The 24,832-nt window shown below is 47.6% G+C and overlaps 1 protein-coding gene across 3 annotated transcripts in view; it reads right to left on the bottom strand.

The window, feature by feature from the left end:
* TSPAN2 (tetraspanin 2) overlaps positions 1 to 23,079 on the bottom strand; it is a 62,202-nt gene extending 39,123 nt beyond the window's left edge. For all 3 annotated transcript variants that reach the window (XM_045984634.1, XM_045984710.1, XM_045984804.1), the window contains exons 1-2: positions 22,954 to 23,079; positions 2,803 to 2,905 (exon numbers count right to left, since the gene is read on the bottom strand). In XM_045984634.1, the coding sequence (XP_045840590.1) occupies positions 2,803 to 2,905; positions 22,954 to 23,022 (172 nt within the window). In that variant the 5' untranslated portion in view covers positions 23,023 to 23,079. The remainder of the gene's footprint in view (positions 1 to 2,802; positions 2,906 to 22,953) is intronic.
* Between the last annotated feature and the right edge of the window lie 1,753 nt (positions 23,080 to 24,832).

Below are 24,832 nucleotides of genomic sequence, written 5' to 3'. Positions count from 1 at the left end.
GCCTGCCTCCTACTGGCCGGCGCTAACTCAGAGTCATGAACAAGGCTCTCCCTAGCTCAGTCCATCTGAAACCCCACTGTCTTCTGAGGCCCCATTCAAGCACCCATCCACCCTGACGGTTGTCTTACCGACTCCCACTGTTCTCTCTCACTTTTTTTTTTTTTTTAAATGTAAGCTCTAAACCCAATGTAGAGCTCAAACTCATGACCCGAGATCAAGAGTAGTATGTTGTACTGACTGAGCCAGCCAGGTGGTTGCTAGAAGCTTCTTCCTAAATCTTTGATGCTTTTAAAAAATATGACTGCTGGGGCGCCTGGGTGGCTCAGTGGGTTAAAGCCTCTGCCTTTGGCTCTGGTCATGATCCCAGGGTCCTGGGATAGAGCTCCGCATCGGGCTCTCTGTTCAGCAGGGAGCCTGCCTCCTCCTCTCTCTCTGCCTGCCTCTCTGCCAGCTTGTGATCTCTCTGTCAAATAAATAAATATATAAAATCTTTAAAAAAAATATGACTGCTAAATTCACGGGTGCATATCACCACTGTTCCCACAGGATCTTTTTTTTTTTTTTTAAGAGGGCTCTGCACCCAATGTGGGCTTAAGCTTACCACCCTGAGATCAAGAGTTGCACGCTCTACCGACGGAGCCAGCCAGGCGTCCCTTCTCACTTCTTAATTCAGTGATTCTGTTTGTACCACTCATGAGCACTTAACATATGGTTGTGATTATTGTCTGCTATTTATCATTGCATATGCCTGGAGAGGCAAGAATCCCATTACGGTGGGATCAGACCTTTGCTGTGGGTAATCCTGTGGGCACTGAGGTGTGACAATGCTGAACAGAGTTAGAAATCACAGGGAACAGCTATAAAAAAAGCCACCCCGGGACCACGATCAACGCGAGGGGAGAGGTGTTCCTTCTGTTACCCTTCCCCAACTGTCCCTGCATGTCCCCGTCAAGGTGGCGGGGAACAAGGACAGGCTGAGCTCTGTCCTAGGTCACTGGGGCTCACTCTGGGATGGAGACCACTTCTGAGGAACTTTGCAGGGCCCAGAGTCCTCAAGGAGAAATGTGTTAAATGTTTGTGTTAGTTTTGGATGGAGGGGTGTGTGCTACCTGGAAAACACATGGGTGGAAAAGAGCATTTCAGTGTTAAGTATAATGACAGACTCCTCTGCTGCTTCCTTGGGACAGAACTCTGACTTGGTCCAAGTGTCAGGGGCCCTCTGGGGCACCTGGGCCCCTCCCCAAGCCCAGGGCGACTCTCCTTTAGTCACAGGAGCCAGTCACAGCAGCTCTCCTGTGGCCGTGACTAGGTCAGGCATGAGCACACAGGCGGCTCTGGCCAGCAGGCTGCAAGAAGAGGGTTCCCGGGGGGTCTTCCGACAAAGGTTGTATTCATTCCTGAAGAGGGCCATGTGAGGTGAAATGGGCTTTTTTTCCTCTCTCTTTTGGACTTTGCAGCATGAGGATATGACACTTGGAGCCACCACAGCTATCTTTTAAACCTGATGGGATGCAATTGAGGTCATCTCGAGGATGGCCAGTGGAAAGATGGGAAAAAAACCTGGGTCCTCGATAACTTTGTGGAACTCTGAACTCTGGAGAGTCTCCATCACCGCATTTCTTCCGCTGTGTTTCACTGATTTCAGTATACATTTGACATATTCACATTTTACAGTCCCTAAAATTGGGATGCATATTTTATGGTATGTCATGGTTGAATTGGCAGCATTTCTTCTTTTCTTAGGGGAACTTATATGAACTAACTATGTGTTTTACAAAAGACTACCTCTACGCTTTGGTGAACTGTGGACTGTCCTTACTGCCACCCATCTTAGAGTAGGTTTGTGGTTAGTTCCTTCTAGAAGTGTCTTTGCCACTATGGCTGCCCTCCTTAGGAGGCTCAGCTGTGGGAGGGTGCTGGGAAGGGGAGACAGCACAGCCAGGAGGCCTGGAGTGAGTCTGAGTCCCTCCTGGGAAGCAGACACTGCTCTTCTAGGCACCGGGAGCAGATGACCTGCCCAGGATCCTGCTTCTCTCCGTACTCTATGTACCCTGTGGCTGGCGCAGACCGTGAATGGCCAGACATAGGACTATGACCTGTAGAGACAACAGTCTCGGACTTGTTGAAATCTAGAGTCTGGGTGTACCCGGCTGGAGAGTGAGGACAACACACAGAAGAGGACGAGAAGTAGATCAGAGGGACTTAACCCAGGAGAACGCTCAGCTCCTACTTACCACGTTGTCTCAGAATTGCAGGCCACACCCCCTCACCACTCATCCCTTCCTCACAGCTGGTGCTGCAGGCGGCTCGTTCCCAGGGGAGCCCTGCCCTCTGCAGTGCCTAGTTAGGGAGGGACTGAGTACCTCCGAACCTCGAGATGTCTCTGTACTTGGAATTATGTCTCCCTCATCGACAACTTAAAATATAAGATCACAAATAAATCCCTCACTTGGCAGGGACCCCATCAGCCCAGATGGATTGACGCATAACTGATTTCGCTCAGTGGGCAAAAGGGAGTCTTCTAATTCTTTGGAAATGGGTGGCGGCTAAAAGAGCACGGCGGGTCTGTGCCCTGACACTGGACTTTCTTGATTTCGATGAATCATGTGGGGAGCGGCAGGCTAGGCACGCAGTGCCCTCGCCCACCACGACCACACATTCCCTCCAGCCCCCAGCCAGGTAGAGGCTACAGGGCTCAGTTAGGCCTCTTCACTTCCCCTCCCCCAGAAGTCCGGGGGTGGGTTCTGCTCTAAGCCCCTGGGGCAGCTCTGGCTAACACTCAGGGAGGCTGAAGTCACTCACCCATGTAGAAATACTCCGGGGATTTGTCCTCCGATGAAAAGTCCTTCATGGTACCTCCGAACCGAAACCATAGTCCAAAACCAATGACAGCCGACCCTGCCAGCTGAAAGGGAAACAATACTGGTTTTCAGCAAAGGGAAAGGGACGGGGGCGCACAGCCCATTGGGCTGGGGGCACAGAGCGTTGAGGCTGAAGAGGCTGTCCTTTAAGAGATCAGCGTGTCCACCCTTCACATTTCCTGGGGGAGGAGAAACGATGTGCTCAGAGCCCCCCAGGTCCCCGATGGGATATCAGAACTGGGGTTTCCTGATTCCAAGCTGAGTTGTTCCCATTCTTCTGGGCTGTCCTGTGGTTGCTGGGCATGGAGAGGGCACAGCCTGGGGAGGCATCTCGGGAAGAATATTCCAATAATAGTCCTCGGAAGGCATCTGCCCCTGACATGTTGTCCTTTTACTGGGCACCCCGGACCTCCTCAGCAATATCACGGAGAAAGGGGACTGTGTTTCAGCCTCTGGGTCGCCAACAGCAAGATGAACTCTCAGACCTGGGGAAACCCATTCTTTTAAACCGGGGGGAAACATAGCCTTCAGAACCCACCCACACCTCATGAGTGTGCAGTGCCAGTTAGAAAGCTGTTCCAGAGACATCTAGAACCCTTGCTCCCGGGGCCTCCACGGTCACTGCGCTGCCTGGGGATGGTTTTGCTGGCAGTGAGGAAGCTCAGCCGGTTTTTGTTTTGTTTTGTTTTGGGTTTTGTTTTTTTTTCTTTTGGTTGCTATTTTGAGTTTCCATGGAAAGTGAGAAAGGAAAAATAATTTTCTGAAAAAGTGTGGTCTGTGTGCCGTGCGGCTCACGGTGAGGCCGTGTGGCTGGCGCAGGCCCGGCTGGGCAGGCTGGTGGCCTGTGGAGTCATTGCCTGCTTCTTTGAGGGCTTCTGTGAGGCTCTACGTCAACGCTGGGTCTTTTCTACTGTGGTAGGACTGGGACGACTGCCGGCCTGCAGGCTCCCACCACAAGCACCGATCCCGGGCTGCATCAGACCAATCCATCAAAGACATTCACTGGGCACCTTCTGGATTCAAGTCACACGGGGAAGGAAGAAGATGCAGATGTAAAGACGGCCTCCTCGTTCTGCCAACCCATCTAGTTCGTGTGGGGGCCCCTGGCCTGTCACCAGATGAACAGATTAGAGGCTGTTGCTGTCTCTGTCCCTGTCCCTGTCCCAGCAAGGAAGAGTGGACACAGATGCTGGCAACAAGACAGGATGCAGTCAGACGAGTAGAGTTTAATAAGGAAAAATGATATCGAAGTCAGGGGCAGACCAGAGCCCTCGGTACACAGGGGTCCTCTATTGGCAGGGCTGCAAGCCAGGCTAGTGCTGCCCTTCGGGGCTCTCTGGCTGGACTTAGAGGAGACCTTAGCCGTTCCCTTCTCTCCCCTCCAGGCCAGCTTCTTCAGAAAAGCAGCGTGACTTCACTGACAAGTCTGAGGGGCTAGAGCTCTACCAGCTGAACTCTCTCATGCAAAATAAGTAAAACTTTCCAGTACTCAGAGGAAAGCACTAATTGGATAATGTGAGGGACAGCTAAAGGAACTGGACTCAACCAGCTTTCAAAGACTTTTGCATTTTTAAAAGGGTAGCAAGGCATGGAAAAATATTGACAGAAGTCATGCTAAACCATTCACAGTATTTCTCTTTGAAGGGAGGATTATAGGTGGCTTTTTTCTTTTCACTCTTTTAAATTGTCCACACGAAGCACGGAATTACTCTCGTACATTAAAAATGTTGTTTTCTCCATGCATTATATGGTAGTTTATCTGCTCAATCCAGAAAAAGTGGGGAGGATTTTCTTGGGCCGTGCTCTAGTTTTGGGAGAAAACCAGCTTTGAGGTCATTGCTGTTCTGGTGCAGGGAAGAGAGCAATGCCTTAGGAGGGCACTGTCCTAGACGCTCCTTGAGGCTGCCTGGGAGACATGTGCCCAGCAAAGCCGCACAGGCAACCCTCCCCACCTTGCCTCCGTGGTGACTTGATGGAAAGACAGTTTCCAAATACAAAGCAGAACCTATTGACAGAGGCATCAGGCCAAGGCCTGCAGCCACCAAGCAGACTGTGGAGGAGGTGACTGGTCCCAGGGACACCCTACCACGCGGCCACATTTTTGGCATGTCTGTACACAGACTCTAATTTATTGCTGTCTGGGATCATCCTCCCAGACGGAATACATTTGTCCACTTCTGGCACAGATGTATTTGATGCATAATGGAAAATTAAAACAGAGGTTGCAATTTCAAACCACGGGGCAACGAAGGAAAAAAATCTGCGCTTGCTCGTCCACACCCCCAACCCCAAACCACACGGGTTTCCTCCCGGGTCAAGGAAACTGTGGCTTAACTGAATGTCATCACTGTGTGGAGGGAATCCTCCCAGCACACAGCCATGGGCTGTCAGGAATACGTGGGGGAGGACCCGTCAGGCCTGAGGTTGCTCGTGACAACAACGATCACTGCTTTGGAAAGTGACATCAACAGAGACCACGTAACCCTTTGGTCCTTCCAAACTCCCCATTCCTGTAAGACTCCTATAATACTCTGGTCACCGGACTTTGGTTGGTCTGCCTCACCCTAGCAATGGAATTGAATTGGAAAAATTCACCCTGGTTCCAGACCAGTCAGGAGCAAAGTGAGCAAGGCTAGAATTATGAAGTCCCATTGCTCTGTGGGTCCCAAGCCCAGGAAGAGACCTTTCATGGAATGATGCACGGGAAGCCTTCAGGCCCACGAAAAATGTTAACCCCTTCTAGACCCAACCCCCTCTGTTCCTGTTCTTTCTTCTTAGTCTCAGCCACAACACGGCCCCTCAGGCAACACTAGAACAAGTAAGGAATGAGAGGCTGCCCTTTCCTTCTCTTGCCACCTGCTCTCATCTCCTTCCCTTTCCTCCCTGTCTTTCAAGGAATCAACTGCCGTCCGGGTTGGGGGTGTGCTAAGGCTTCATGGAATCAATGATGAAAGACAGGACTCACAGTGTCACACAGGAGCTGATCCTGCAAATGGGTACGCGCCATAGAATGCAGGCAGCTCAGTGCTCAGGGGAAGAACATCACACTGCCCAGGAAGCAGAGCAAAGCGCGACAAGTGGTGTTCAGCAGAAGACATTCTGCTTTGACTTACACCTTCAAGCATGAATTTGAAGTCGTCGAGCAGGAGAGGGCTGGAGGGAGGAGCAAACACCAGGCAGAGGGAACAGCATGGGTAAGGCTCGATTCCTTACCTGCAGCCTGTGTGGGACAGAGAGGGGAATCTGCAGTTGGAAGAGGCAAGTTGGGGCAGACCATGCATGACCCACAGCTTCTTCTTAGCCTGCTACCGTCTTGGAAAGCCCATGGCAGGGCCTTGAGGGAGGGGAGAAGGGAGTTATTCATCCTGACGGGAACAATCAGGAGCATAGGTGCTCTCGGATGCCAGACAGCGAGGAGCCAGAGATAAAGGCCTGATGGCGGAAGGCAAGAGTGGGGACAAAGCGGGGACAACGGGGAGTGGATGCGGAGGGCACTGAGGACCAGAAGGATCCACTGTACTGACAGAAGAAATCTGCTGAGGGCTGCCCTGCTTCCAGGACTAGCACCGATCCCCATGCCTTTGGAATAATCATCACTAGAAATGTTGTTTTTCCAGGAATGGACTTTTTCGCACAACACCATGAGTGGGACTTTGATGCCTGTCACTTAGTAAACATTTACCGAGCATCTATTGTGAGCGGGGAGTCAAGGATTCATAGGAAAGGAAGATTCACCTCCTTCTCAGGAAGCTCTCAGGGGCTCATGGAGAAGCTGATTCCCACTGGATGGTCCAGGAGGGACACTAACCTTGCAGGTGAGAATTCAATCACAGAACCAGCGCATGAGAAGATGATGGATAGCGTCATTTCTTTTCTGAGTCTCAACTGTGTGTTAGGAACTCAGAGAATGTGATGAGGGCAAAAGTGTGTCCATTATTTAAGAAGAAATAAAATAGAAAAAAGAAAAAGGCAGCAGTGAAAGGAACAGTGATATATCAATCCATGTCATTAAATGGCGGGGGGGGTCACCAGATACAATTATATTACACATCTTCAGGGGCAAGCGATTTCGGTTTCTAACCATATTCCAGAGAGTCTGCAGGACACAAGGTTGCAAATTGTAAGCGCATGTTTTTAGAGAAGACAGTTTAGTGTTCTAAAACTGAAGTGACAGAAGAGAGGACTACGGACCTGCTCAGAAAGCATCTAAAGCAAAGTGGATGGGCCAGAAGTTTCCTTTAGGTAATGGCTATCTGTCAGAAATAGGTCATTTAGCACGAAGCAGAACTGGTTAAAGGATTTCAGTTTCATTTTACTGTATTTACTTCTACTTTCCTAGGATTGTTGCTGAAATGTTCTATCTTGAGGACACATTTCTTTTTTTCACTTAAAAAAAAAAGATTTCATGAATCATGAACATGGTTCTTTGGAAGGCACTAAGCTGGAAATCGGTCAGGGCTGAGATGCAAGGATGCCAGGATCACTTGCCAGTCCTGGGTCCCCCAGGCTGCCTAACTCCCCCCAGCTCCCACCCCCACCCAGAGAAGGCCAGCCACCCCTGATCACAACCCCTAGTCATGCCGCTCTCTTATCTGATGACTAAGCCTACCAGAAAGCTCTCTTTCTGCGTAAAAAGCTTCACTTGGGGAAGTTCTCACATGATGCATGTTTTTTCACCTAGATGGAAGGCTGTTGTCTTCAGATCCTCTAGCCTGTGTGTTTCAGTTCCTTCTCCCACTTGGGGGTTTCTGCTCCTATTTCTTTGGCTGGGAAAGCTCTTTCCCCCTACCTGTCCCTCTAACTCAACCAGCCCAAAGTCACTTCCTCTGGGAAGCCTACTCTGGCCTGGGTATGTACCTGCCTTCATGTTTCATATAACCAACTCTATTTAAGTATTTCTGGAATTAAAAAAAATGAAGGCCTGAGCTGCATGGGGACAGGGACAGGGTGTATACTGCTCTTAGCCCCCTGTGTGCAGAGCAGGCTCCCAACGGACATCTGTTCAAGGAAAGAGTGGAAGGCCTTCACCCAGGTACCGTTTAAGCTGTGCTATGGACAAAATGTGTGTTGTCCACCCACCCCCCACCCCGATTCATCTCCTGAAACTCTGCCCGCAGTGTGATGGTATTTGGAGGTGGGGCCTTTAGAGAGAGGTGATTAGGTTTAGACAAGGTCATGAGGGTATAGCCCGCATGATGGGATTCTCTTGTAAGAGATCCCAGAACCCTCCCTCTCTCTCTCTGTCTGCCATGTGAGGACACAGTGAGAAGGCAGACATCTGAACGCCAGGAAGAAAGCTTTTACCAATACCCTGATGGGCCAATACCTTGATCTTGACTTTCCAGCCTCCAGGATTGTGAGAAATCCAATCCTGTTGTGTAAGGCACTTTTTTTTGTTTTGTTTTGCTTTTTAATGGCAACCTGACTTGACTAAGACAGGCTGACAGGAGTGACTGCCCCCCTCCCTGCCCTGCCGCCAAGGGAATCCTTTGCCAAGTACTATTTTCAAAAAACATCTGCACCTGGGAAACACGGAACAGACACCTCGGAAGGCGCGGTGTGAATACGCTGTTGAATTGACTCAGCAAAATACTTTCCCACAGAAAAACAGAACAAAACTAGCCCGTGTAGTATCAGCTCTGTCTTCTTAAGCCTGTGGGGATGTGCGCTGTGCCTCATGCACGGATGCCAAGAGTATAGCCGCACGTGCCCTTTAGAGGCAGGGGCTTATGAATGCCTAAAGCAATTAGAGCAGCACGTGCACAATGCCCTTAAATGCAAGAATGAACAAGGTCAATTTTGTATTCTTGCTTCCCCAGGGGGAACACCAGGTGTGGACACAACCCACCTCATCTGCAATTTTCTTCTTTGCAATGGAGTCCCACAGAGCTGGAAATGACACTGTAACCCTAGAGTTTTCATTAAAAGCTTTTAAGCTAATACTTGCTCTTGGTGGCAATTCCCATCCCAGACGCAATCAGGTAATGAGCATTTGTGATCTTGATCTGATTGCAAACCGCATCACGATACCATAAGGGTAATGGAGTTCCATCCTTTTAGCAGCAAATGTCAGAAGCACATTGCTCTGGAAGATGACACTAATTTTCTCCAGAGGAAAGCCAGCTCCCAAGATTTTCATCCTCTTATTCAGTGAGAGCAAGCCAAGGAGTGAGAGGGCCCTTTCTCAAAATCAAGGATTCAGTCAGAAGAAACACAAGACCCTAATGTCCTGGGACATCCATGCACAACTACCTCCGAGGAAGCCTGCTGCCTTCACCTTGACCTCAGGAGCAGGTGAGGTGGGACGGGAGAGCAGTGTGACAGCATGTGTTGAGGTAGCAGTTAGCTTGGAAATGTGCCGGTTAGAGAGCAGGGTTTCTGATTTTCCCTGTTGTTTTTCTTAATAATGAATCCATGAGAACCAGCTCATGCTAAGAAATTCCCGAAAGACTTCTTCCAGGTAAGGATATATTTTAAAACCTATCAGTGTTGAATTCTCTGCCCCACAGTCACTCTGATCCACAGTCACAGCCGTGACCGGATCAGGAGTGAGCTATTCATCTCTGGAGGGAATGCGGGGCTATGTATTTGGGCCGAACATACCTTCTTCTGTTTGTTTAGATCATTCGGGAGTTGACTTGTGTGGATCAACTGGGAGACAGCTCCGAGGCAGTGTGGAAGGGTTGGTGGCATTCCGGGATCAGGGGAAGGAAACTAACCTGGGCTGGGGGAAAGTTTGCTGTCGTGACAAAGCAGATCCAAGACAGCTGGTGGGAAATGTGTTGAGTTTATTCAGTGGTTCTACACAAGGCTTTTTCTCTAAAGAAATACGGGGCAAAGGAGGAGAAAGGAAATATCAGCAAGAACTAGGAGAAAGAGGATGGTGGGATAGTCTTGGACACCCACACAAGTATCAGACTGCTGGCTCATTACTGCAGTGAGCAGATGCCCTGGTGAAGTGAAGATCAAATACATACAGAACTAAGATCCAATCCACTCAGTCACCGAAGTGAGTAAAATCCAAGGTCTGACTTGCTTCACCTAGCGGATGATTTCCAGGACGGCAATGGCCTTGATGATATCCCCCGACTTCCTCCTGGCAACACCGGCTGGCGCTTATCTCAGGGTTGCCCTCTGAGTAAACACTCAGCTCCAAGGTCTACAATGCCTACTGTGAGGTCTCATCTGTATTGAGCTTCCTATGAGCAAGGACTGGGTGTTTAACAACATTTGTTTTACTGCCTAATATTGTTCAAAGTAGTCTGAGAACCACTCTTGAGATAAATAGGATTCTTACATGTCAATTGATGGAAATGATCCACACCCGGTTTGAGCCGTTACCGGGAGACAACGGCAGGAAAAAACATTTCAGGTAGAACTCAGGTTAGCCTGGAACAAGCCTAAGAGCTTTGGTTTATTAAAAAGTTAGCTTGGATGTAATCCCGGAGAAATCACGGAAGTCCAGCTTCATGTTCCAGAGAGCTTTCACTTCACAGCAGTCTTGCCAGAAGCCATTTGTGTCCTGGAGGCCAGCAGCACTGGGTCATTTGCAGGGGACCGGGCCTACTTGAGCATGTGCACGGCGAGCAAGTGGGCTTCCTGGCCAAGTGCCAGCAACTTGCAAGGCACCAGGCCCTGCCCTATTCCCTTGCCCCGGTTTATAAGCTGACTCTTTCCCAATCACCATTATGATGGGGAGGACAGCAAAGCATGCACTTTGGGATACTGCTGACTGCTCTTCTAGAAGCTTTTAGTTCTTCTGAGTATCCAGACTGTGTAGCAGTGCCTTGAGGCAGGATAATAACACTGTGGTGTCGTGACGTCAAGAGGCTGCAGCAGATGGGGGGGGGGGGGGGTGGTTTTTTCTAGGCGTCCTAGATTTGAATCGGGTTCTGTCTGTGATCTTGGGCAAGACACTTGATTGCCCAAACCCTCAGCTTCTTCCTTTGCAAAGTGAAGGTAATAATAGTGCCTTCCTAAGAGGTTAAACGAGTTCGAGTTTCACATTGAGAATGGGGAGTGCCCAGCACTTAATTTTACTCTAGTGGTAGACTTGCTAACGTTACAGTCAGACCGAAAACTGAATCTGACCCAAGGTAGGAAACACTACTCCCATAGTACCAATAACAAAGCCCTTGGCTGCCTTTCTCTACTCATTTTTATGTTAGCTCTATGCTCTTTCCAGGACAGTTAGAATCCCCTGAGTTTTCTAAATGATCCATACTCAGTATGTCAATGCCCCATTCTAGAAGCTATGCTCCCTCTCTCTCTTTAGTTTTAGTTTTATAAGACCCAATAAGAGAGAAATGGAAAAATGATTTAGAGAGAAAGAATAACTATATCTAGGCTAGAGCTATCCAACAGAACTTTCTTCAGCGATGTACATGTAACGTCCACCATCTGTGCTGTCCAATGTTATAGCCACTTGCCACTTATGGTTCCCAAGCATGTGACATGTGACTACTGTGACTTAGGAGCCAAATATGAAATCTCTTTTAGTATTAATGAATTTAAATTCGAATAGCCACATGTGGTTAGTAGCCTAGCTGCCATATTGGAATTCACGTGCTCGTCATAGCTTCAACCTTGTCTCCCGTTCCTCTGCAGATTGGAGGAGTGGACAGCATAGACTCTGGGGCCACACACAGAACCCCAGCCCTGCTGCTGTCTCTGAGTGCCTGGGAAATCTCTGAAATTCTCTGTACCTCAGCTTCCTCCTGTGTAAACTGGGGGATGACAAGAGCTGCTATTTCAGGGGGTCAATGTGAGGATTAAAGGAGCCAGGGTACAAAATGTGATCAGGAAAGCAGCAGCACAGAGCTTGCATTTACATCACACTGCTCTTCCTCAAGATTTTGCTACTGAAATTGAGTTAAAAAAATCTCTTGATACATACCCTTTCTCAATTCCCATCTTGCTTTTCCTCTGCCTTAAACTGATCAGTAGTGGTTTAAACCTAACTCTCCTGTTTCTCTCATATACCAGGAGGGCCTGACTTTCAGCATCAATGCCTCTAAAATGGGGATAATTACATTAGTTCATGAGATTGCTGTAATCCATGATCAAATGGGATATGCATGTGGAAGCATTTTGTAAACTAAAACATCACACAAATGTTAATTAGCATTATTATTTTTGTTCCCAATTAAACCCAAAAAAGATTAAAAGGTGGGCCGGGGTAACCCTTACTCAACTGTAAGGTGTGATCCCAGCCAATCTGATAGTCTCATTAAAAATTTTTTTTTTTCATTTACTTATTTAAGAGAGAGAGAGAGAGAACATGAGACCAGAGAAGGTCAGAGGGAGAAGCAGACTCCCCGAAGAGCTGGGAACCCAATGCGGGACTTGATCCTGGGACTCCAGGATCATGACCTGAGTCGAAGACAGTTGCTTAACCAACTGAGCCACCCAGGTGGCCAGATATTCTCATTTTACTTGCTTCTTCCTCCATTCCTCCTCCTGATTCCTTAGCAACCATGACATGTCTCAGTAGTCAGTGCAGTAACATTTACTTCAGGAGAACATCCCTGTTGTGATATTAATTGTCAATACTAAGGTAGGAGACAGAGGTTATGTTCTCTTTTGCCACACAGTTGGAGGTCCAAACACACTGCATGGATGTTCTAAAATTACACAGTAAAATACAATGGACAATGAAAACATGACTACCTGGTAATTCTAGAAACCATCAAGTCTTTATATGAAAAAAAAAAAAAAAGTCTTGAAACAATAATGGCTAAATTGTAACTGGAATTAAGAGAAGTGCCATAAGACAGCAGACCTATCCACAGAGACCTGACAGGCCAGAAAGGACTGGCATGATATATTCAGAGCACTAAATGAGAAAAATATGCAGCCAAGAATACTATATCCAGCTAGGCTATCATTGAAAATAGAAGGTGAGATAAAAAGCTTCCAGGACAAACAAAAACTAAAAGAATTTGCAAACACCAAACCAGCCCTATAAGAAATACTGAAAGTGGTCCTCTAAGCAAAGAGAGAGCCTAAAAGTAACAGACCAGAAAGGAACAGGGACAATATACAGTAACAGTCACAGGCAATACAATAGCACTAAAGTCTTATCTTTTAATAGTTACCCTGAATGTAAATGGGAAAAATGCCCCAACCAAAAGACACAAGGTATCAGAATGGATAAAAAAACAAAACCCATTGATCTACTGTCTGCAAAAGACTCATTTTAGATCCAAAGACACCTCCACATTTAAAGTGAGGGGGTGGAAAACAATTTACCATGCTAATGGACATTAAAAGTAAGCCGGGGTGGCAATCCTTATATAAGATAAATTAGATTTTAAGCCAAAGACTATAATAAGAGATGAGGAAGGACACTATATCATACTTTAAGGGTCTGTCCAACAAGAAGATCTAACAATTTTAAGTATCTATGCCCATAACATGGGAGCAGTCAATAATATAAACCAATTAATAACAAAATCAAAGAAACACATCGACAATAATACAATAATAGTACGGGACTTTAACACCCTCCTCACTGAAGTGGACAGATCATCAAAGCAAAAGATCAATAAGGAAATAAAGTCTTTAACTGAAACACTGGACCAGATGGACATCACAGATATATTCAGAACATTCCATCCCAAAGCAACAGAATCACATTCTTCTCTAGTGCACATGGAACATTCTCCAGAATAGATCACATCATGGGTCACAAATCAGGTCTCAACCAGTATCAAAAGATTGGGATCATTCCCTGCATATTTTCAGACCAAAGTGCTTTGAAACTACAGGAAAGTTGGAAAGAACCTAAATACATGGAGACTAAAGAGCATCCTACTAAAGAATGAATGGGTCGATCAGGAAATTAAAGAATTGAAAAAATTCATGGAAACAAATGATAATGAAAACACAACTGCTCAAAATCTTTGGGACACAGCAAAGGTGGTCCTGAGAGGAAAGTAAATAGCGATACAAGCCTTTCTCAAGAAACAAGAGGGGCACCTGGGTGGCTCAGTGGGTTAAGCCACTGCTTTCGGCTCAGGTCATGATATCAGGGTCCTGGGATCGAGTCCCGCATCGGGCTCTCTGCTCAGCAGGGAGCCTGCTTCCCTCTCTCTCTCTCTGCCTGCCTCTCTGTCTACTTGTGATCTCTCTCTGTCAAATAAATAAATAAAATCTTTAAAAAAAAAAAAAAGGAAACAAGAAAGGTCTCAAATATACAACATAATCCTACACCTAAAGGAGTTGGAGAAAGAACAGCAAAGAAAGCCTAAATCCAGCAGAAGAGAAATAATAAAGATCAGAGCAGAAATCAATGAAATAGAAACCAGAGAACAGAACAGATCAACGAAACTAGGAACTAGTTCTTTGAAACAATTAATAGGAATGATAAACCCCTGACCAGACTTATCAAAAAGAAAAGATAAAGGACCCAAATTAGTCCTTTCATGATGTCCATCAGTCCATCATGATGAGGGGTGCCTGGGTGGCTCAGTGGGTTAAAGCCTCTGCCTTCGGCTCAAGTTGTAATCCCAGGGTCCTGGGATTGAGCCCTGCATCAGGCTCTCTGCTCAGTGGGAGCCTGCTTTCCCCCTCTCTCTGCCTCCCTCTCTGCCTACTTGTGACCTCTATCAAATAAATAAATAAAATCTTTTTAAAAAATCATGAATGAAAGAGGAGAGATCACAACCAACAACAAAGAAATACAAACAATTATAAGAGCATATTATAAGAAACCAAACCCCAGCAAATTTGACAATCTGGAAGAAATGGATGCATTCCTAGAGACATATAAACTACCAAAACTGAACCAGGAAAATAGAAAACCTGAACAGACCCATAACCAGTAAGGAGATTGAAGAAGTCATCAAAAGTCTCCCAACAAACAAGAGCCCAGGGCCAGATGGCTTCCCAGGGGAATTCTACCAAATGTTTAAAGAAGAATTAGTACCTATTCTCCCGAAACTGTTCCAAAAAATGGAAATGGAAGGAAAACTTCCAAACTCATTTGATGAGGCCAGCATCACCTTGATCCCAAAACCAAAGACCCCATCAAAAAGGAGAATTACAGACCAATATCCCTGATGAACACGAATGCAAAACTTCTCACCAAAATACTAGCTAATAGGATCCAACAGTACATTAAGAGGATTATTCACCGCAATCAAGTTGTATTTATTCCTGGGCTGCAAGGTTGGTCTACATCTGCAAATCAATCAATGTGATACAATACATTAGTAAAAGAGAGAACAAGAACCATATGATACTCTCAATAGATGCTAAAAAAGCATTTGACAAAGTATAGCATCCTTTCTTTTTAAAATTTTTTTATTTTTAAAGGATTTTATTTATTTATTTGACAGACAGAGATCACAAGTAGGCAGAGAGGCAGGCAGAGAGAGAGGAGGAAGCAGGCTCCCTGCTGAGCAGAGAGCCCAATGTGGGGCTCAATCCCAGGACCATAGGATCATGACCTGAGCCGAAGGCAAAGGCTTTAACCCACTGAACCACCCGGGCACCTCTACAGCATCCTTTTTTGATCAAAACTCTTTACAGAGTAGGGATAGAGGGTACATACCTGGATGTCATAGAAGCCATCTATGAAAAACCCACACTGAATATCATTCTCAATGGGGAAAAACTGAGAGCTTTTCCCTAAGGTCAGGAACATAGCAGGACTGTCCACTATCACCACTGCTACTCAACATAAGTCCTAGAACTCCTGGCCTCAGCAATCAAACAACAAAAAGAAATAAAAGGCATCCGAATTGGCAAAGAAGAAGTCAAACTCTCATTCTTTGCAGATGATATGATACTTTATGTAGAAAACCCAAAAGACTCCACTCCAAGAAAGCTAGAACTCATACAGGAATTCAGTAAAGTGTCAGGATATAAATCAATGCACAGAAACCTGTTGCATTTCTATACAACAACAAGAAGACAGAGGAAAGGGAAATTAAGGAGTTGATCCCATTTACAATTGCACCCCAAACCATAAGATAGGCAGGAATAAATCTAACCAAAGAGGTAAAGAATCTGTACTCAGAAAACTGCAAAGTAGTCATGAAAGAAATTGAGGAAGACACAAAGAAATGGAAAAACATTCCATGCTCATGGATTGGAAGAACAAATACTGTGAAAATGTGCTACCTAAAGCAATCTACACACTTAATGCACTCGCTATCAAAATACCATTAATTTTTTCAAAGAAATGGAAGATACAATCCTAAAGTTTATATGGCTCCAGAAAAGACCCCAAATAGCCAGAGGAATGCTGAAAAAGAAAACCAAAGTTAGCAGCATTTCAATTCCAGACTTCAAGCTGTGATCCAAAGGGATACCCGCACCCGAATGTTTATAACAACAATGTCCACAATAGCCAAACTATGGAAAGAACCTAGATGTCCATCAACAGATGATATGGATAAAGAAAAGGTGGTGTGTATATATATGAATAATATGCAGCCATCAACCCCCCCCCCCCAAATCTTGCCGTTTGCAATGACGTGGATGGAACTAGAGGGTATTATGTTAAGCGAAATATATCAATCAGAGAAAGACAATTAGCATATGATCTCTCTGATATGAGGAATTTAAGAGGCAGGGTGGAGGATCGTGGGGGGAATGGAGGGAAAAGATGAAGCAAGATGGGACCAGGGAGGGAGACAAACCATAAGAGACTCTTAATCTCAGGGAAAAACTGAGGGCTGCTGGGCCGTGGGGGAGGGATAGGGTGGCTGGGTGATGGACATTGGGGAGGGTATGTGCTATGGTGAGTGCTGTGAATTGTGTAGGACTGATATTTCACAGACTTGTATCCCTGAAGCAAATAATACATTATGTGTTAATTCAAAAGAGAGAGAGAGAGAGAGAGAGAGAAGTGCCATAAGGAAGCCAAGATGAAGGGTCCTCTCTGCCCCATTCAGAAATGTGAGCCACCAGTAGGTCTTTACCACTGGTTTTCAGAGTGTATTCCTTAGACCAGCAGCATTAGCATCACCTGGAGGCTTGTTAGAGATCCCGACCTACTGGGATGTCTGGGTGGCTCAGTCAGTTAAGTGTCGGGCTCTTGATTTCAGCTCAGGTCATGACCTTAGGGTCTTAATTTCAGCTCAGGTCATGATGTCAGGGTTCTCGGACTGAGCTCAGTGCCTGCACTTAGCAGAGAGTCTGCTTGGATTCTCTATCTGCCTTTCCCTCTGCTTCTCCCCCACTTGCATGTTCATGCACATATGTGCATGTCTTTCTCACTCTCTCTCTCTTTCTCTGAAATAAATAAATAAATATATAAGTCTTAAAAAAATAAAAAGACCAGTAGGACAGAATATATATTTGGACAAGATCCTCAGATGATTTGCGTACATACTGAAATTAGACGGTACCAATCCCCAAGGTTTTCCTGTGCCTTCCAAGGCTTCCCTTTGGTAGCAGAGGGTCAGGGTAGGGAACAAAGAGCAGTGCCTGTGTGGGCATCGATGCCCGCAATCCTGTGAGCTGGAGCTTTGCCAGTGACTGCTGACCTCTGCTAGGTGCTGAGGGCTGAAAGGAGGAGGATCCCAGCAAGAGACAGCCACTGCTTCAGGAAACAAAGACACTAGAGAGGAAATAAACTACAGTCAAAGGCAAAATGGAGGAGTAAATAGACGCCTGAGTGTCTCAAAGTCAAGGACTGCATCTTCATCATTTTTGAATGCCCAGACACTTGGCAGGGTGCTGGGCACACACTAGGTCATCAGTATATGTTTCCCAAGTGCCTGCAGAGAAGGAAATCTCTCCTTTACATTCCATGTTCTTAAGAATCTATGGAACTCTTGCTCTTTTTCTTGGTTGGTTGGACCTAGGACGCTTATTTGCTATTTCTTTTTACTTTTATGAACCTCTTGGATTCTGGTTTCTATTTGTGTTTCCAGTGCTTAAATATAACTACTACTAATATCTTACATTACTGAGTATTAACTATGCACGCGGACCATATTACTTACTACTTGACAGGTATTAACCCATTTTATCTGCACTAAAAAAATCACAGGTTGATATTGGTACTTAATTATGTCCATTTTCCAGATGAGAAACTGAGGCTCGAGTAGGCTAAACAGTGTGCCCAAGGTCCCCTAGTTAGTAAATAATACAGGCAAGAGTCAACCCAGGCAGTGTGATGCCAGCATTCACCTTCCTGGCTTTGAGTCCCTGGCTTTGAATGGCCATCCTGCCTGGACCTGTCCGAGGTCTGCGGACTGCTGGCACTCTCCCTCTAGCCTTTGCACACTGGCCCCTATCATAGACACTTTGTCCCTTCCAGCCACACCAGGCCTTTCTTGTCCACGTCAGAGGAGGATGGCCTCTCCTGCTGTCTTCCCACCTTTACAGAAATCAGAAACGAAGACTATCCTACAAGAAGACAAAGGAAATTCCTATCTGCCTTCTGGGGTAGTCTAGCTTGTGGGTGGACCCCAAAGAATACTTTCTTCAGGAACTTTTTTGTTTAAACCAGTATTCCTGACAGGGGTGTTAGCTCTGAAATTACTGTTTGAAACAAGTTTGAGGAAGAGGAGGAGGCAACCTGGGACCCAGTAGCATCAAACATCTTTCACTCCCCAGCTGGCGGGACACGATCATTCCTAACAGCACCCGTTAGGCGTCATTGACCAAACCCCCAGAGCTGCATGAATGCTGGTGAGAAGGAAAGGAAAGCAAGTTCAGACAAGCCATATATGGCATGTGAACAGTCCTGCTTCCTGTCGGTCGCTAACACCAAGCTGCTCAGTACATCACAATGATAGGAAAACGCTGAGCGTACAACAATAAAGCAAGGAATAAACAGCGCCCAAGTTTTTCTTGAAACCAACATATGTGGCTTGGTGGACTGTAGTGTTTTATTTATATTGCTATGCAACAGAGGAAAAAAAAAATAAAGGTGATTACAGTGAGAGGCACGGGCCTATGCCGTGCTATCTGATTATAGTGTCCGAATTTAGACATGACAGATGGTGGGAGGGGTTCCATGTTAGACATCAACCATGATAACAGAAATGAATTTAGTGGGGTTCATGACCAGGCTCTACTTTTGTTTTTAAAAATGTAGTGGTGAATACAGTTGGAGGCCCTGGGCCGGCAGAGCTGTGCCGGCTCTGGCAGGATCTAGCTGAATGTTTATAAAATCAGGAGCACAGCCTAGGGAAACTTACTTAAACCAAGCTGCCAGAGGAGCCTGCAAATCGATTTGTCATATTGCAGATCACAGAACACACCCCCCCCCCCCCCACCACCTTGCCTGCCTTCTGGTGAATTCCTGATAGGAAAGAGTGTGGTCACCCAAGGGGACAAACTGCAGATCACAGAACACCCCCCCCCCCACCTCCTTGCCTGCCTTCTGGTGAATTCCTGATAGGAAAAGAGTGCGATCAAAGAGGGGGACCTTATAGCTCAGAAGGGCAGGCACCCAAGCATGCCAAGGGGTGCATGAATAAGACACGTGAAGTCACAGCTAAAGCTGAGTCTTCGAGGAAAACCAGCCCCCACCCTCTGCCCTTCCACAAACTTGCCACAAACCCCTCCAACCAGGAAAAACAACTTCAGAAACTAGGGTGGGGCTTTTCCTGGAATCAGGTTCCCTCAGTTTCAGTGAAGGCAGATATCTAGATAATTTATCCCCAATAATCACTTTCCCCTAAATGATGATGTACCGGTTTCAGTTGGCCCTTTCCCTATGGTGGTGCATGTCTCTAAGACTCGGGAAAGCCTCCATAACTGCACTGTTCAGACACCCTCGGCCCCACCCTCCCATGGAGTTGGGAGAGAGGGAGGCCCCATACCCCCCTCCTGGGTTCAGTCTGTGCAAACGAAGGACAGATCAACAGGTAATGTGCAGGAAGAGGTAGATCAGTCTTTCAGATTATTGATTATCAGTGCAAGTTGGGAAGGCTGTTGGTACCAAGTGCTCTAAGCTGCAGATTCATTCATTCATTCTACAGATATTTACTGAATGCTTTCTGTGTGCCGGGCTCTGTTCTAGGCCCTGGAGATATAATTGTGAACATAAGAGGAAAAAAAGAAAAAAGGAAAAAAAAAAAAAAGCCTGCTCTCAAAGCATTCCTAGTTCGAATGGAAAAAATTCACAAGTACAAATTGAGAGGATCATGTGTAGTCACCCTACAACAAAGACAAGCTCCAAGTCATTTGGCGAACATAGATGCTATTACCCCAAATTAAGAGACTCAGGAAAGAGAGTTAACTTTTACTGGATGCTATGTGCAGGCACTAATAACATAATAACAGGCACAAATAAATAATGTTTTTTGAGCACTTACTATGTACTAGGTTCATAAGAAAATGAGGTCGGGCACTTCACACCATTTTGTTTTGATCGTCCTGAAACCCTATTACCCTAATTGTATAGATGAGCAAACACACACCTAGAAGAATAACTTACTCAAACACACCCTGCTTGGGATCTCTGCCCTCGAGCCTGACCCCTTTGTCAGATGGTAGTCACACTCAGCCTTGTGCTGTTCCTCTGCTGGTAGGTGGCATGTCACCCCCCTTGCCTTGCCCACCTTCATTCTACCAGTCCTCTGAGGTCCAGCTTAAACACCTTATTTTTCAGGACAACTGTCCTGACTCCTCACTGTTGCTGCAATCCTTTCTCTGTTTTTTGTTTTTTTTTTTTTTTTTAAGATTTATTTCAGCGAGAGAAAGAGAGAGAGAGAGAGCAAGGGGGAGGGCCAGAGAGAGAGGGAGAGAGAATCTCAGGCAGATGCCTCCCTGAGCGCTGAGCCCAATGTGGGGCTCAATCTCACCACTCTGAGATCATGACCTGAGTCCAAAAATCAAGAGTCAGACACCTGACGAGATACCCAGGCACCCACCTTTCTCTGAACTCCTTAATTAGATCCTATATATAAAAGGTCATGTCTAACCCCAGTGGCTAACACATGGCAAATGTTCAAACATTGCTTTGTTCCTGCTTACCTTCTTTACTATGTATGGCCAGAACTGTGACATTTGTCACTTGATTATATACTTCTTAACTTTTTGTTCTATACACATTGGACTTGTTTCCTTAGCAACATTGGCAGCTTAGGGAACAGCATTTTATATTTAAAAATTATATATACTGATTTATATTTATATATTATAAATTATCTTTATAATATTTATTTAATAATTGTTTAACATTGGTTCTCAAGCTTAAGAAAGCACCAGGATTATCTAGAAGGCTTGCAAACATAGACTACTGGGTCCCTCCCCCAGAGTTCCTGCTTCTGCTGGCCTAGATGGAGCAGTGAATGTACATTTCCGACAAGTTCCCAGGAGATGCTGATGCTGCTAGCCCAGGAACCACCCTCTGAGAACCACCGCTTAGGAGTGTAATGTGCCACAGTGCTTAGGACCACAGAGGCTGAGTCCGAGTCCCACTTCTGCCTCACACTAGCTATGTGACCTTGGGCAAGTCAATCTACGTGTGCGCCTCTGTTTCCTCATGTGTAAAAATGGTGATAACAATATTATATACATGAGCATCGCCGTCAGGATTGAGTATAATAATGAATGCAGTGTGCTTAGTTAGCACTGTCCCTGACACACTGAAAACGTTCAATAAATGCTTCCTACGATCCCTGGAAAGGCTGGCACAGCACCAGGCACTAAATAAGCACTGAGCCCAGCCTGAGAAGTCCTTCTGAGGCTGAGAGAAAACTTGTTTTGAATTTGTAAGCAGTGAGAGCGAAGGGTGTCACCGAAGCATGACATCTATAATTAACAGCTTTTTAAATTAAGCCAACAGAAAGGACCTTTAGAAATGTCCCTCCCTGTAGTATGCTGAGTGTAAATGCCCGGTGTACTAAAACCATGTGTGTTTTTAAAATTCAGGGGCCGTCTTTGGGGTGCCTCCTTCATACCTTCCCCTGCTGAAGGATGCAGAACATGGCAAGGTATCTTATGAGAGGTTAGAGTTGCTGGAGTCACCCAGGCATCTGGGCTAATGGGTTGGCAGACACAAGCAGAGCCCATCGTTCAATAATTAATTAGTTGCAGTCGTGGGAAGACAAACTCCCTGGAGCAGATAGGACAATCACCACCCTCCCCTCTCCTAGTTGCTACTGAGCACCCAGGCCGATGCTGTTCCCCACCAGCGTTAAGAACCCAAAACAATATTTATATTTTCCCTCAGGGTCTAACTGACTGACAGTTTCTTCAGAAAGCCCAAGAGGAATGTGCAGACAAGATAATTTTTGCAGTCCTCCAGAGCCTGAGACAGGGTAACCAGGGAATCTAGGGATGGTCTGGCCCTAACCTTGTCCCAATAATATGGGAGACAAGGGGCATGGCCCCTATCTCTCTGTGAACCACTAATCCGGGGAATGTTGGTTCAGTGCTAAATTGAATGAGATCATCTGTGGTATTTAGCAGAGGCTGTGGGCTAGGGGCTGTTGGGAGATGCTGTTGCCCTTTGGAAGCCCCTCTCTTCTGTCCGTTCGCTTCAGGGAAGAGTATCACCACCTCCTCGCAGCCAGGTACCCTCCTCTAACACCCAGAATAAGCACGACAGCTGCCCCCCTCCCACCATTTCCACTCCTACCCCCAATTTCCTTAAACAAAACCATCACCGCCAGGTGGTGTCTCCACACACGCGCTTTGGGGCACCACCCCTGGCAGCCCCCGCACCGGCACAGGGGTTTCTCTCCCAGCGCCCTGGCCAGGCCCTGGTTGCAGCGGAGGGGCAGAGAGACAAGGGGTGAGTGCCCCGGAGGCCAGGTGGGGAGCCGACTCCTCAGGAGGTGAGGTGAGGAGGGGCTGGTGTCCCCGCACCTGGAGTCACCAGCTGAGGCAGAGCTTCCTCAAAGGGAAGAGCCACAAGGTGTCCCCCACCCCCCCCAACCCGCTTCTCACCGTTTCTTGTTGCTCAATCTCTCCCTCCCTCTGCTCTCTCTCCCTCCATCCCTCCCGCTATTCCTCCCCTCCCTCTTTGTCTGCCTCTTCCTCACCTCAGCCCTTCTGAACACCCAGCCTTCTGGAGCCCGGCTCGGACGCCGCAGCGGCCAGCTCCCCGGGGACCCCGGTCCCGCGCCCCCGCCCGGCCCCTCCCCTGCCGGGCCTGCCCAGCTCCGGGTCTCACCCAGAAGAGCAGGTTGAAGCCCAGCAGCAGGTACTTGATGCACCGCAGACCCCCGCGGAAGCGCCCCATGCTGCGGCCCCGGCGGCGGGATCCTATGTCCCCAGGCCCGCGCTCGGAGCGCCGGGAGCGGCGGGAGCCGGCGGGGAGGGGGCGGAGCGCGAGGGGCCTGGGCGGGGCCTTCGGGGGGCGGGGCGGAGGGGCGGGGCCCGAGCCGGGCGCTGGGCGGGAGCCGGCCTGGGAGGACCCCGAGAGTCTGGCGTGGGGTGGGGGCGCAGAGAGGGCGGAGATCTGGCTGCCGGAAGGACGCGTCCCCGGCTCTACCCCGGTAACGCCGGGTGCGTTCTGCCGATGCCCGGCCCCCCGGGCGCAGCGCCCTCGGTGCTTCTGCGGGCATCTGCCGGGAAGGAGCGTCCGCTGGGGACCCGAGACCCATTTAATCGGCGCCCTGTGCAGAGACTCATTTGAGGCCTGCGGTGGCGGTGGAGAATGAGGACATGGCCCCAGTGGCTATGGAAACCTAGGAAGGTGGCCTCGGGTAGAAGAGCAAAGTAGGATCCGGTGCTTCCCTGAAGCTGGCAGTACCCGTCGCGGGGCGCCCGGCCGGGGTCTGTGCTCCCCTGGCTCCGGGCGAGCTCACAGGCCGCGGGGTCCCTTCTGGGGTCTCCTCCGAGAAATCTTACCTTAATAGGCAAGAACTGGCAGAAGGCGTGGGATGAGGCTGCTCTGCGCCCTGACGGCTGCTCCCCACCCTGCTCCGCCTAGCCCCGGACTCCCGCGGGTCCCTCTGCATTCGACAGATGCGAGGGCTTGGAAAGGAGTTCAGATCCTCGGGGATTGTTGTGATGTGGAGATGGGAGAAAAGGGGGCGGGTTTTGTTTTGCTCTGTTTCATTAAGTTAGGCTGCTGGCTGGGAAACCAGGCTCCCGCTCCCCATTGACTAAGTGTCTGCAATATGTGGTGCCAGACGGCGTGGGGGCGACAACAGAGTGTAGAATCCAGGGATGCTATGCATCACTTCAGCAAGCCTTTAAGTGCTGATTCCAGGCCGGGCATAGTAGCAAACCCCAGGGACTCCAGCATGAGGAGACAGCCAGGCCTGGCAGCATCATCTCTGGTGGGAGAGAGAGAGAGCTGTAAGCACGTATATAGAGCAGGATGAGGACGCCGGGCAAGGTGCTGGCCACCACAGCCTGACCGCACCTCACCAGACAGAGGAGACGTCACTGAGAAGCGTGGGCCTCACTTGGTCTCCAAGAATGAGCACAGAGGATAAGCAGTCGGGACAGAAGGGACAGCATGTGCAGAAGCATAGCACTGGAGAGACCACAGACCGCCACCTAGAACTAGGAGAAATGTAGCTAACTCATGTGAAGCAGACAGGAGGTGAGTCTGGGAGGTGTTGAGCATAGCTTTCATCCCACAAAGGTGCAAACTACCCTTGGGCCACAGTTTCCTCATCTGCCACGTGGAGATCATGGTACCTACTTCATAGAGTTGTGAAGATCAAGGAGTTCCTATTTGTAGAGTGCCTTGAAGGGTGCCTGGCACAGAATAAGTGCTCTAGAAAGCTTAACTATTATCACATGGCATTCTATTAATCAGTGAGTTTTGGGGTGCCTGGATGGGATGGCTCAATTGGTTAAGTGTGTGTCTTCCACTCGGGGGATCAGGCCCCACATTGGGCTCCCTGCTTAGTGGGGAGCCTGCTTCTCCCTCTGCCTGCCGCTCCCTCTGCTTGTGTTCTCTCTCTCTGCCAAATAAATAAATAAAATCTTAAAAAAAAATCAACCAGTTTTTACCATGTTGCCATCTTTGCCTCCATCTGTGCTTTTAGACATTTGTTTGAATATCTAATGAATTTTATTTATGAAAATGAGTA

This window comes from Meles meles, chromosome 1 (genome assembly GCF_922984935.1).
Source record: "Meles meles chromosome 1, mMelMel3.1 paternal haplotype, whole genome shotgun sequence".
Lineage (NCBI taxonomy): Eukaryota > Metazoa > Chordata > Mammalia > Carnivora > Mustelidae > Meles > Meles meles.
This window is presented reverse-complemented; position numbering and strand designations above follow the sequence as displayed.